Here is a 14,067-nt window from a genome sequence, read left to right as displayed (position 1 = left end):
CCGCGCCGCTCGAGACAAGCGTTGCCTCGCGGGGTTCGGTCGTTAGAATTCCGTTTCTTTAATTACGAGAGAGGACCGCGGGCCGTTTCCACGCGAGCGTGGACGAGGGAAGACAAACGCAGAGAGTGCTGAAAGAAATGCGAGCAGCTCGGAATTTCCATCGTACCCCGGCGCGTCTCGCCCTCGCCCGTCCTCCCTCGCCGTCCGGCTCGTGTTCTCCCCTTCTCTCCCGTGTAATTGGTGAGTTAAAAATATCTCACGCCGGGCATCCGAAATAAAGTGAGACGCGCCTCGGCAGTTAGGCGAAGCGCACGTAATTGCGACGAAGGGCCGCGCGAGATCCACGAGTCCATGGAATTTCGGAAATGGGATCGGCAATTTTTCTTGCAATTCTCACGAGGGCAAGGGCGAGGATCGCCCCCGAGGCTGGAGGACGAAAGTAGGTGGCGAGCGAGGACGACGCGAGAGCGTTCACCCCGAAAGACGCGACGAGGACACCTCGTAGCTTTCTGCTCCGCCCGCGATATTTTCGAAAGCACACTTTCCGAGAGTCTCTCACGTTTCTAAGGAGGATCGCGATCGATGGATCTGTTCCTCGTCGGCAATTCATCAACGGCCGTAACGACAGTGCCGCGCCGAACAATGGGCATAACTCAGTCGGACTGATGATTTACAGTAATGAGACTTCCTCCATCTCGATTCTACGGCTTAACGCTTAGAAGAAAAAAAACATGCGGAAATACGTATTGCGAATCGCCCGTTAATTATTTCAATCTCCCGCTTGCATCTCGCTTTTCCCCGACGAAGCTCGACGATGCGACCAAGAGGACGATAAGCCCGGGAGAACATTGAGAGAGACAGAAAGAACGATAGTAACGTAAAAGCACTTTGGAAAATATTTTACACATTCATAAAATGCAATCGCTCGCGACTTTCACTTGATGAGCGAAATACTGCTTCTCGATTTGCACATGGATGCTCGATCAATTTCGCAAATCGCTGTTACAGCACTTTCCTCATGCTTTGAGAAACATGAACTCGCGAAGGTACACCCGTCGCTCGTTAGCGAAGGCAGGCGAACTTACCAGCTGCCTTTTTGGCGGCGTACAGATTCGCCTCCTCCTGCGCCTTACCGATGTTTTTCTTGTAGCGTATCCTCTTGTTTCCAAACCAATTGGACACCTGATGGCAAACGAAACAGAGTCTACCAAGGGATTCTCGTATGCGCGTCAGATATATCCAAGTTTTTCTTTCGTTAAAGCGTTCATAAATACTTTTACTCCGCGCCGTGATACCCTTTTCAAAGAACAAGCTTGAAAACTTGGAAAATTACTTTGAAAATTAAAAGCCGCGGCGTGACGCGGAATATTATAAGCTGCAAAACTTGGTCGTTCAATATGTGCGGAGAAGAGATAGCGAACGATACCTGGCTCACGGTAATTCCACATTTTCGCGCAAGCTCCTCCTTGGCCTCTTCGCTCGGGTAGGGATTACTGAGGTGGGAATAGAAGTATTCGTTGAGAATTTCGGACGCCTGTTTGCTGAAATTTCTTCTCTTACGTCTGCAACGAGAAGCGCTTCGTGTTAATTGCAACGAATACCTTCCAAATCTGGATAAGCAAGAGGCACGAAAATTAGAAGTACGCGTCTTATTGTTTTAATACGAACCTGGCATCCAAGAATCGACTCCTCAGAATCATCACGGCTTCGCAAGTGGACTGCTTCAGTTGCATCTGAATGCTGGAGAACTTCTTGTGGATAATCTGGACCATCCTCTCGATTTCCTTCGGCGTGATCGGCCTGGTGCGGCTCTGTTCCCTCAACAGGTTCATCACGTGAGTGGTGAATTCATTGCAGGCCTGAAACAAGCAAAGACGAAGCGTCGTGCTTTACCATCCATTAGTCACCGGAGGGGAGAATTCACGCTAGGAATCCAAGACGCTCGTTACGAGATAAACCGTTAATTGAAAATATAAAACTGTTTCGTGACAAATTTCGGCACATTCCGAGCTCGTCGACATGACGAAAGGGCGTAGGATCGAGACTAGCGAGAGACACGGAGACAAGCGCTATGACCAGAGCCCGAGAGGAAAAGTCGAGCGACGAAGGTAGCGAGGGAGGAAGCGAGAGACGGAGAGACGCGTACGTATAATGCATTATTCCCGGTGGCTGCTCGGTTTAAGGGAAAAAGGACTTTGCTCGATATCAGTATTCGAGGCGAGCACGCTGTCTCCCGAAAGGGAGCGAGCCGGAGAGATAGAGAGCGAGACGGGCGGCGTGAGTCGAGCAGGGGGAGTGGCTTTTCCTGAGGGAAGGAGCCGGGAAAAGGCCGCGGGAGGGTGTCGGGATGTGGAGGGTGGGCGGCGGAGAAAGGGGATCGAACGGGGTGGCTTGCAATTTCGAAATGGATTCCATTCCGCCGACGAACCCCCTCCCCTCTTGTCCTCCTCCCACGATCCACCGTGCCGGCTTCTCTGCCTCTTCGTTCCTTTCTTCGCGCGGGACTCAACCGGGGTGGATCAACCCCGTTCCCGTCTTCCCGGCTGTTGCACGTGACGGGGAAGGAGCGAGAGAGAAAGAGAGGGAGAAGGTGCAAGGTATGAAACGGAACACTACTGAATTGGATGGAAAAGTCGTAGCCAGTCACATTTCCCCGGACTGATTTCCCTTAATTTCTGAAACGCTTTGGGGTCCCGGAGTGAATAATACCATCATCGAGGATCGCCCGACAGATTGTAACGCGGGGAATCGACGTGACGCGTCGCGGTGGTCTCTCGCATAGTTCTTCAAACGTACGAATCTACACGCGATTACGATCGGCAGGCGTATTGTGGGATCTCTTCGTAAATGCCTCCAAGTAGCAAACATTCTTCGATTCGTGTTAGACCAGCAGATTATTATTGACAATCTTTTTTTTAAGGGGAGAGGGATCTTCATAAACTCCCCCGAGCAATAAAAGTTCTTCGACTCGCGTCGGACGAGCCGATCAGATGAAATGCTCGATCTTGGCTCCGTGAGAAATAGCCGGGACCATGAAGAATTAATCTTAGCACTCTCGATCATCTCAGGCATACGTCTCGAGACGTCTCGACATCTACGATGTCGGCGCCTTTCTCGTCTGTACATTTACGGTCGGCTCTCCGCACAAAGCCAACGGCACACGATACTATTTTTCCTACTGAATGGCTTACGAGAGCCAATAGGGATGCAGAGTTTTAGATCAGATGACTTAAGACTAGAGCCAACGGCATACGGTACTATTTTTCCTACTGAATTGCTTACGAGAGCCACTCAGTTCTTAGTCACCTGATCTAAAACTCTACATCCTTATTGGTTCTTGTAAGTAATCCAGTAGGAAAAGTCGTATCGTGTGCCGTTGGCTTAAATCCTGACTGGCTCTCGTAAGCCATCCAGTAGGAAGAACACGAGGGGGAAACCGCTGAGGGCAGTGTGGTGTACAGATTTGCGGCGTTACTGGGCATTGCTAGGCATTTTTTGGGCATTACTTTGGGCATTAGGCCATGCTGGGGCATTATAAAGATAAAACGAGATAATAAGATAAAGTAATGCCCACTTGGTGCACAAGATTTTGGTCAGCGGTTTTCCCCTCAGAAATTGGCTTAACTTTTTCAAACGCGAAGATGACGATCGGTCCGGCTGGTCCGGACGGTTGGGGCACCGCGTTGCAAAATGGGATATATGCTACTTTCTACGATACAAATCAAGCGTGAATTCGATTATGTAACCATCGGGAACTCTCTCCGGGTTGTTTCCCCAACCGCGGGAACAACTGCGGCGGGAGAGAGAGCGAGAGAGCGCACACCGGTATATTTAGCAGTACACACGTCGGAATTTCCATAACGTCGGCGAAGCCGGGCATACTCGCCCCCGCTGTACATTCTCGCAATGCGCGCACGCGGCTAAGTATTAATAGAGCGTGTCGCAGTAAAATTAGAGCGCCGTGAGAAAATTCGCTGAACGCTCACGTTAAGACGCCGCCGTCTCCCCCTCTCGCTCCTCGTAACGACAAGTAACGCGGCGGTGTTCAAATTGTTTATTAAGAAAAAGAACACAGGCGTGTCGCGCTCCGTATACCTGTTCCGATTCGAGTAAACCGCTGACCAAAATCATGTACACCAATGCCTGCTAATGCCCAGTGGGCATTGCTTTGTCTTATTTTATCTTTATAATGCCCCATCGAGGCCCAATGACGAAAAAATGCCTAGTAATGCCCAGTAATGCCGCAAATCTGTACACCACAATGCTTTAAAGCCCGTGTCACACTACGTATTGCAGGTCGCGAATCGGATTGAGATTGCGGATCGCGGATCGCAATTCAACCAATCGGATACGAGGCTGTCTCGTCTGATTGGCTGAAGTGCGATGCGCGATCCCCAATCTCAATCCGATTCGCGACCTGCAATACGTAGTGTGACACGGGCTTTAGCGGTTTACCCCTCGTTCCGATTCTATTTTTCGTGAAAATGTTACCACGTTCTACCTTGCTCTCAAATTATGGTAATAGTTCGGAAGGTACTCGCGCAAAATATTTGCATTCCGCTATCATATACTTGTAATGCGATTTACGGCGGATCATACCAGTCGAACGGGCAGTAAAGAAAAAAATTTATGCCCGCGTAAAAAGCGCCCCCTGCCCCCACTCCGCGGCGGAAGATGCATTCTGCATTGCTTTTTCCGGGGATGTACAATGCGAGGGGTAGCCCGGGGGTCGGAATCAGAGCTGGGAATCGGATAAAATAAAGGCCGGGCGTGCACGCCGACCCGAAATTCATGGTAGAGACGATGTTTGCTGGCGGCGATCACGCGATCTCGTAAAACCCGATGCGGTTCTATTCTCGTGCTTGTCACGCCATGTTGCATAGCCGGGCAGACATTCACCCTAATGCAGCGGAGTCGACCGAATTTGAATAGTAAATTCCGCTTATGGCCCAACTTTCTGCCCTGACAACGTCGGGGGAGGCCGCTAACTAAACCAATTACCGAACTTTTGCAGATCCGACGAAATATTTATGCCGTGCGTTTTGGCAAATTTTCCCCCGGACGTAACCGCGCGCGACGTCGCCCTCTTTTTCTTCGCGGGGGAGTTTAACAAAAACTATCGCTACCCGTCGCGGCTCCTTCCCGCGTATTTCAAGCTATACAGATGCCAATTTCGTCCAAGTTCACTCAAAATTAAGAGAGAGGGAGAACAAGAGGGGAAAGAAGCGAGAGAGGGGGAAGATTTAAAACTCGTTAACGGCCCCGTTTATCGGCGAACCGCCCCTCGGCACGCACGAGCCGCATCGCAAAGTGCACGCGAATGCATATGTTTTCGGTGCGCCCGGCATGCATATTGTTGCATATGCGGCCGCGATAGAGCCGTGCACGCATTACAGGGGCGGATCCAGGGCGTATCCGTGGAAGATGCTCGCGAATCATCGTTTACGATTTCCACCGGCAGCCGCGAAACGCACCGCTTTCCGGGAATTGTAATCTTCAATTTCCGCATCGACGAACGCGGCCCCGCCGATCTAGCTGTGAAGGCCCGAACGCACGAAAAAATTTGACCAATAAGATTCAAGACGTAAACATTTCGATTAATCGGAATTTTCAGAAAGTGGCTACTTACACTCCGGACTGTCATTGGTCACTTTCCTTAAAGGCCCAAACACACGAAGAAACTTAAGCAGTAAAACTTCAGGGAAATGACCAATGACTGTCGAGAACGTAAGCAGCCATTTTGAAACTTCAGCAATACTGAAAATGCCGATTGGTTGAAGTTCTTAAGTTTTAGGTTTTACTGCTTAGGCCGGTATCAGGTCTTATATTTCAGATCGTTTAAGTTTATCTTACGATGATGTATGGAACATTTTTCATTAGCTATGGAGTATCTAAAAACGATCTTAAGACCATCTTGAATATAAGATCTGACTATGAGTACTGCCCTTACTGTTCAAGTTATTTTCGCGCGTTTGGGCCTTAAATCGCGAGGGATGAGAGTAATGTCGCGCTAGAATCGTTTTGCGCGACGGTACACCCAGAAAAAATTTGTTTGAAATCAAACAGAGTTGTTTCAATTTTGACTTTACTGGACTTTTATTTAATTTCAAAGAAATAAACTTCTTTACCTTGACCAAAATTTTGTTTGATCGAGATTGGAATTTCCACGAGAATTTATATCTATTTTTTCAAATCTAGCAAATGTTTTAGTACAAGTAAATAACAATGTAGATTCAATGGAACGATGTCAACGTGTCTCATTTGTTTAACCTAACAAAATCTTTTTTCTGGGTGTACAGTGCGCCCTTTCAATCCCGACCCTGACGGCCGCGCCGGTCTGACTGCGAATCGCGCGAGAGGAGAGCGACGTCGCAATAACGGCTCTCAGCCTTCGGGGGATGAAAGGGCACTGGGAATTTCCGCGACGCGAAGCACCGCGTTAGAATCATTTCGCTCGGAGGTACAATGCGCCCTTTTAATCCGTCCCTGACGAATGCGCCGCGCCGGTGGACCCGCGGGGGCTGTGCGTGTTTACCGCGGGGAAACATCAAGCCCGCTGACACACGGTGAAATATGGGGTCGAAGCGGGTGTGGCAATTAAAGCACACGGCGCGGCCCGGCGCACACGTGTACAACACGCACGCGGGTGCCACGTACCGTCCGCGAGCGGGCAGGAAAAACTGCCGGCGAAAACGCGAGCGGCGTTAAAAAGAGTTATGTGCGGAGGGGTGGGGGGGGGGGGCAGGGCCGATGAGCGGGCCCTATTTACGGTAAAAATGGCCGATTACGCGCGTCGTCATGCGAATGTAAGGGCTTTTACGCGCATACGTCAAGCGGAATGACCGGTGATCTGTTGAACCGGTGAAAAAGGGCCGCCGCGAACGCGACCGGCGATAAGCCGCGCGTGATTTTGTAATCGTCGCGTCGCGACTCCGATCGCGCGAGCGTCCCCAAATCGTGGCGGATTATCTTCGAGCTAAATTAATTAAAAGTGGAGTATCGTGCCGCGAGGGTCGACGCGATTATGGAGTACCAAATATTATATTTACCACGTGATAATTTTGCCAAACGTTTCAAAGCGCTTTGACAATATTTAGCTCGCACGCCAGGGTGGAATTAATTAGTCGCGTGCGTTTGAAGGCTTTCATCATTTAATTAATATTTATCCGAGTTAATTAACCGCGGGGAACGTTTTGCTCGGACATTTTATTTTTCTTCTACAATATTTCGCCGAATTCACGGTGCCCCATGCGGCATTGAAGTCGTCTCGCGACCGGATCAGGACGGTGATCTGAAGAGGAAGCGACCGAGAGGCGGGCGAGCAGCCTTAATGAAACCGCTCGCGATAGCATCGTCGAATTTCCGCGCGACGAACGCGGCAATATCTCGATGCAGTGATTTGCGCCCCCCCCCCCCCTGAAAGAACCCACGCGTATCACGCGACACACGGGCAGAGCCCGGCACGCGAGATTTTACTTAGCGCGAGCAGGCCGGTTCATTAGCACGCGAGTCGCGAGACTGACTCCGACGACGGTCGTTTCTCCCGAGCCGCACATAACGTTCCCCGTTCTTATCGACGGCCGCGAGGCGCTCGAAGATTGCGAGTTAGTCGCCGTTGAACGCTCGCACTAAAAAAAAAAGAACACGCGTTTCTGTCGTGTAAGGGCTTTGGGTTTCACACCTGCTCTCCGTAAGGCGCAACAGTAAGATTTCGACCAATCGCGTTGCTCGATTCGGGGCGGCCGAATGGATGCTCAAGTGATTCTGCACTTTTTGCACCTTTTGCTCCTAGAACTGTCAATTTATGAAAACATTTGTGTAATACGCAAATTATGTGGCTTTTGTGTACAGACCGACAGTGTCCTACTATTCGGACTGAATGGGAGAACAGCGTGGTATCATTGAAGCTAAGTTTAGAAGCCTAGAAATAAATCTATTCACTCAAAGAAGTTATAGGTTAGGTACCTATAACTTATTTAAGCGACTAGAGTTTTTGTTAGGCTTCTAAACGTAATTTCAATGATACCATGCTGCTCTTCGATTTAGTCCGAATGATGGGACACTTTCGACCTGTACGTATAAGCCGTAATAATTTGTGTATTACGGAAATGCTTTTATGAATTGGCAGTTCTAGATGCAAAAAGTGCAAAAGGTGCAGGATCACTCCAGCACCCCTTGAGGTTCGTTAAAAATCTATGGACGGCACCGTGAGGGAATTGTTGACGTTTCCCTTTCGGTCCGCGGAAGCACGTGGGCCTGGAAGTCGCCCGGCGTGGAAGGCGACGATCATCTCGCCGGTAATTTAACGGCGCGTCGTTAATGAAGATGGCCGTCTAATGCCCGCGAATTACACAAGATTGCAGCGTGAATTTTCGATTGGTCGTTTTATCCCGAGACTTCCGCGCAGTGTTCTCCACGGCGAGAATCCGCGCCGATTTCCTCGCACGATATAAACGCAACGAGACCTTAACGAGACCGCGAGATCGTCGGCGGACGATAAATTCGCGTCGACGTCGCTGAATTTCACGAGCGGAGAGATTATCGATGGTGGAATCGAGCCGGCTGATAGCGCGCCGGGATGGCCGAAATTTGTCAGCCGCGCCGGATCTCGGCGATAACCGCGAGGCTACGCGTTTAAATTTTTCATTTCGCCGAGAGTTCTCCCGGCGAGGGTGAGTAACGGCGCTCGTTTACGCGCCGCGAGTTCATTTCACTGTTCACCTTTTCTCTCTCTCTCTCTCTCTCTCTCTCTCTGGCTTTTTATTTCTCTTTCCTTTTTTTCGCGCTTGCAAAGTCGGACGACGATAAAACGACCGATGTAATTCCACGACCCGAATTCAATACTCGATACGGCACCGATAACGGCGCGGACTCCCGCCGCCCGCTCGCGGCGAATAATATTCATAAGCGGGATTTGCATAAAGCGAGCGTGCTCGTTCGCTCGCTCGCTCTCTCCTCGGAATGAATAATTTTCGTGGGCAGCGGGAGGGGATTTTGCGACGTCGCGCGCGCAAACGTAAAAATGTTTGACTGCGGCGCCGCGCGCTGCGAAAATCAATACGCGAGTTAAACTTAACCCGTTTGGCTTAATGGGCCTGGGTTGGCCGTTTTGCGTTCGCAGCGTGTTTGTAAATTCATCGGGATGAAATTCGCGAGTGTCCATTACGCGATCCTGGAGATGTGGCAGAAAAAAAGCGCACGCGGCGGCGCGATCCTCGCGGAAACTGAATACATTTAGAGCTACCAGATAATAATATTTTCCCCGATAACTATCTTCCCACGAACCTGCTCGTATTTCTCTAGTTCCTGATGATAAATTTGCCTAATCTGGGCGAGCTTGGCCCTGTAGTCCGAATGCTCGATCGCGTTGTCCGGCTGCCCAGGTGGACCGGCCGCAGCTGCCGCGGATGCCGATGCGGCGGCTCCCGCACCACCGCCCTTCTCTGGTCCAGCAACCCCCTCGGCGATCAGCATATTATCCAGCCTCATTAGTTGCGGGTCCGGCGGCTCTTCTTCTTGCGTGTTTCTCAGTGACAGCACTGTAAACAGACCAAAGTACCACATAAGACAAGGTTGAAACCGTACTCGTCGGAGTACAAATGCGATATTATAGAAACAAAAGTGACAACTGGACACTGAGAGTGTAACGCGGTTGTCGCTGCGTGGATCGTATAATTATAGTATAACTAGTAGGTCCATTCTCTGTCGGCCCCTTTGATCTTTGCGGTCCCGATCACGGGATACTCCGCCATGTCTTGGGTCCAAATCCAGCAGCGTATGTGTGTGTACTCATCAAACTACACACATGCAACTTTTCTCTCACTGACTGGACCAACAAAATGTTGGGTGCGCAAAAGGGATCGACGCAAAACAAAACAAATAATCTACTAGTTATACTGGTATAATCAGCCATGTTCGATTATGAATACAATTCGTGGAGACGAATGTTTCGACTCCAATTGGAGTCATGTCCGGTACGACATATATTTAAGAAGCAGTTAAATTGTCACGATTTCAGTTAGTCCAAATGGTGAATATAGTAGAAAAGTATTAGAAAAAAAACTATTTTTTTAATTTCCGAAGAATAATAATTTTACAGACGCAACTTAATAAAATCAAATTGGTATCTCTTGCATTTTCTCGGAACTTGTATCCCCCGCTATCTAAAAGTCAATCAGTGAATATTCACTGTTTTCAGTGACAATCCACTGAGTGACTTTTAGAGAGCAGATTATTCAAGTACGATTAACCAGACTCGAAGATTATCAAAGGAGTAGAGAGAAGCGGAGACATCGGAGAACACATCTGCATGCGATCGCGTAAAGGTCCGACGGCTCGCCCGCGGCAGCGACCCCCGTTTCAGGGTCGCGCGTTTGTCGATCATAAAAGAATCAATTTCGCCGTCGGCCGTCTCACCCCGGGACTACCCCCACCGGTCTTCTTCTCGTCTTAAGGGCTCGTTGCACGCAGTGGTTTAGAGCGGGTAGTTCTCCGCGGTGTAACAGCGGTTTTATTGTACTTTTACGGCGCATGATGGAGCTGGACGACCCATAAAACCGCAGAGCGAGGGACTTTCTATACCCCAAGCCCGCCTCGTACCCCCCACCCCCCTCGGCCTTTTCCTGCCACCCTCGCGCGAGAGCTTCCTGCCACCGCCGAGATGTAACCCTGTCGTCTTCGACAGTTAGCACCCTCACCCGAGGCAAACGCCGAAACACGCAAGCGAGACGAAACGAGCGGGAACTCTCAGCCTCTTTGACGAGGCGTCACGGGGAGTCTCTTCGTCATCAGAGAAGGCTAAACTTTGCACGGATTGTGCAAAGTGCACCTCGTTTACGCAGCAGGATTAGGTCGACGTAAAACGAGGGGTAAACCGCTGCGGGCATTGTGGTGTACAGATGTGCGGCATTACTGGGCATTACTAGGCATTGTTTGGGCATTAGTTTGGGTATTAGGCCGTGCCGGTGCATTATAAAGATAAAATAAAATAAAACAAGTTAAACAAGATAGGGTAATGCCCACTAGGCATTAGTAGGCATTGGTGTACATGATTTTGGCCAGCGGTTTACCCCTCGACGTAAAATCTTGGATAGATTGTGGCAGAATTGAGGCACCAAAAGTACCAGCCAACATAATTATACGAGAAGGTGTTATATTATGACGAAAAAATTGTCTCGTGTTTATTTTGCGAACATTTTATTACCGTCACTTCTTACGCTCTTCGCGAAAACTCGTACGATAATTTCGTTCGGTTATTATATTCCTCTCTCGACGTGACTTTATGAATGAACTCGCGCTTGCAGTCGCCCGAGTCGCTACTTGAATGCGCTGGAAACTTTTCTCGTCCGCCACTTTTCGCCACGTCTCGCGAAAAAAGTCCCCGGAGACGCGAAGGGAGGGGGAGGGGGAGGAGGGAGACGAACGAGACTTCTCGCGGACTCGCGGAGGCGTGAAACGAATGCGCGGGGCTAATGCATTTATACGAAGTGTAACAATTATGCCAGTCGAAACGAGGGGCTAGAGTTCCGCTCCTTCGGCGGGACTCCAGAGAATTCTCTAGAGCAGACGTGCCATTTTAAGCGACAGGAAAACGCTTCCTCGACGAGGACACTGCGTAAATAGTGTAATTATTTTTAGAAAGCTATAGTGAAAGCTAGTTATCTTCCAGCGACAATGGACGGAGATTTTTTCCCGAAAGGAAAGAAAACAAGATGATTCGCAGTATTAAATTTCGAGAGACGAGAAACGGTTTCGTTATTTCTGGCTCAAGCAAACGTTGATCCGTTATTTCCTGGGTGGCGTCCCGAATGGATGACGTTGAAAATTGAATTACGACGAAGGGAGGTACGGTCAGATCGAACGGGCTCCGGAAATGAAGTCAAATAAGTTTCGAAATCGTAGCACGTCCCGCGGCACTTCCACGGGCGACTTAAGAAGGGGTTAACGACAGTCAACGCAGCCATTAAAACTTCCGTGCCAGTGCCCGGGAACTTTTCACGGCGCTGTGGGTAATTAAAAATGAAAAACCTCCGGACGGCGTCGCTCGCCGAAGGCGGCGGAATAAAACGTCGGTTTACGACGATGCGGAAGAACTTGCACCATTGAAAGTTAAAAGGCCAAGCAATTTCGATCGCTGATACGAGCGCTCGTTCTCTCCAAGGTGGAAATAAAGCTTTATCTTCTTTCTCGTCTATGAAAAAATTATATTATTTTCAGTCCTTTCGAATTAAAGGATTAATCGTCGCGGATTAAGGTATATTATTTTTTATCGATTTCTAATCCTTGTACACGTTTCTTTTATAAATGACTTTAGGAACGCGACACTTTTCTCATAAACGAGTTTAGGAACGCACCTTTGAATTCTGAATGGAACTTACCAAAGGCAGTAGTAGAACCTTGTGCTACTACTATTTTTTAACTACAACCGTGCCAAGCTATACATCATATAATATGGAAATTTGACAATAACTATCCATTGTGCATAAGCGAAGGTAGTAGCTCTCGTCCTGAATCTACATGCGCATTCACAAGTTCGTTAAAAAAAAATGTCGCGATTATTCTATCTACGACTGCACAATAGACATTAAATTTGTGACTTGTAATAAGATTAGGAAAAAGACACTTGAGAACAAAAAGGAAAAATAACATCCGTAAATCCCCAGACGCACGATAATGGATATTATTCTTACACAATTATCACGAAAATCGTGTCTTCTACGAAATTATTCTTGCACTCAAGATCCTTTTACCACCCTGGTAAAAATTTCTACTCGACAAGGTTTAGCAGAATCATGAATTAAACTGGTATCAATTGTATGCATACGTGTCCGGAGAAACTCAAATAATGTAAATTCTGCGACGGTGTTCCGGTCCCTTCCGCGGCGAACGGCGGGGGGGAATAAGAAAGTCCGAATTAAACGTTCTTTCGGAATTATTTTCGTGCTTGCGGGGGTGGCGGGCACGGGCGGGGGTGGCTGGCTTACGAGCAATAATCTGGCTATTAGGGGGTGTAAGGGGCGGCTCTGCGTGCTGCCACGCTGAAGAGGGGCCAGGGATCGCAGCAGCCTCCTGCGGGGGTCCTTACAAGCGCGTAAACTCAGTTTTACTAGCAGTTAACATTTTACGACTCAGACGGTCTGCTCGAGCCGTTTGCTCTTGCTCTCGTTGCTCCCCACGTCTCTGTCTTTCCGCCACATTTTCCCGCTTTCCCTCTCTATACGTCTCTCTCTCTCTCTCCCCCTTCTTTCCCTCCCTCTCCCTCTCTCTCTCTCTCTCTCTCTCCCCCTCTCTCTCTCTACAATTGACACGTGTGCGACGTGCGGATCTGTATATGGGACACCCAGTATATAAAGTCATGCTCGCTAAAACGCTCGTCGTTCTCGAGGGTCGTTTGCGAATCGAGTACATTAATACGACACCCCATTGAAGGAGGCCTATTTGCAGGCTAATTGCACGACTAATTCGGGCGCCGTGAAACGTCCAGACGATTAAGGAAATCGTATCGCCTTGAAATATAATACGTTAACGCTAGCGCCACTATGACGTGTGCCGAATCGCGGATATTCTGCCCAAGACCGGATCCGGATCCAGATCGAGCGCGTATAGACACGAACGAATAATTCGTTTCAACGAGTACGAACCGGCACCGCATTAACAGCTCGAGCGTATTATAATTTTACGGATCAAAATTGTGACCCCACTTTTCTCATAAGCATCGCTTTTCGATCGCCGCTCAGCATCCAGCGAGGATCGACCTCGTATTTCCTCTCTTTCGCGTATCCGCCACGTATCTACACGCGCCCCCTCCCTCCCCCGTCTCTCCCTTCCCCTATCCGCCGTCGCCGCGCTGTTTTCCAGCGCGAAAAGCGGGTAGCAGCCGACAACCCTTTGTTACCGTGCCTTATCTTAATTGCTTTCACGGGTTCCCGTTTAGATCAATACACACCGCCGACGTTCTGCCAGCGGTCTTCTCCGTCGCTTCGCTCCGCTCCACGAATCTAAATTATCCCGAGGGTTGTGTTTCGTCGCACGCGCGGATCCCGGCCCCCTCTTTCCGTCCCTCCTCGC

General features: G+C 49.4%; 1 protein-coding gene across 6 annotated transcripts in view; it reads right to left on the bottom strand.

Annotated features, from left to right (window-relative positions):
* The window catches only part of LOC105568689 (homeobox protein extradenticle), a 59,300-nt gene that overhangs the window by 14,841 nt on the left and 30,392 nt on the right, over nt 1-14,067 (bottom strand). For 5 of the 6 annotated variants that reach the window (XM_012024549.1, XM_012024547.1, XM_012024552.1 and 2 more), the window contains exons 3-6: nt 9,286-9,539; nt 1,669-1,859; nt 1,427-1,562; nt 1,086-1,182 (exon numbers count right to left, since the gene is read on the bottom strand). In XM_012024549.1, coding sequence (XP_011879939.1) covers nt 1,086-1,182; nt 1,427-1,562; nt 1,669-1,859; nt 9,286-9,539 — 678 coding nt within the window. The remainder of the gene's footprint in view (nt 1-1,085; nt 1,183-1,426; nt 1,563-1,668; nt 1,860-9,285; nt 9,540-14,067) is intronic. The other variant, XM_012024551.1, reaches the window with a different exon arrangement.

The sequence above is a fragment of the Vollenhovia emeryi genome, unplaced genomic scaffold (genome assembly GCF_000949405.1).
Source record: "Vollenhovia emeryi isolate VEMERY1.0 unplaced genomic scaffold, V.emery_V1.0 DF939128.1, whole genome shotgun sequence".
Lineage (NCBI taxonomy): Eukaryota > Metazoa > Arthropoda > Insecta > Hymenoptera > Formicidae > Vollenhovia > Vollenhovia emeryi.
Note: the sequence above shows the minus strand (reverse complement) of the source record. Positions and strands in the feature narration are given on the sequence as shown.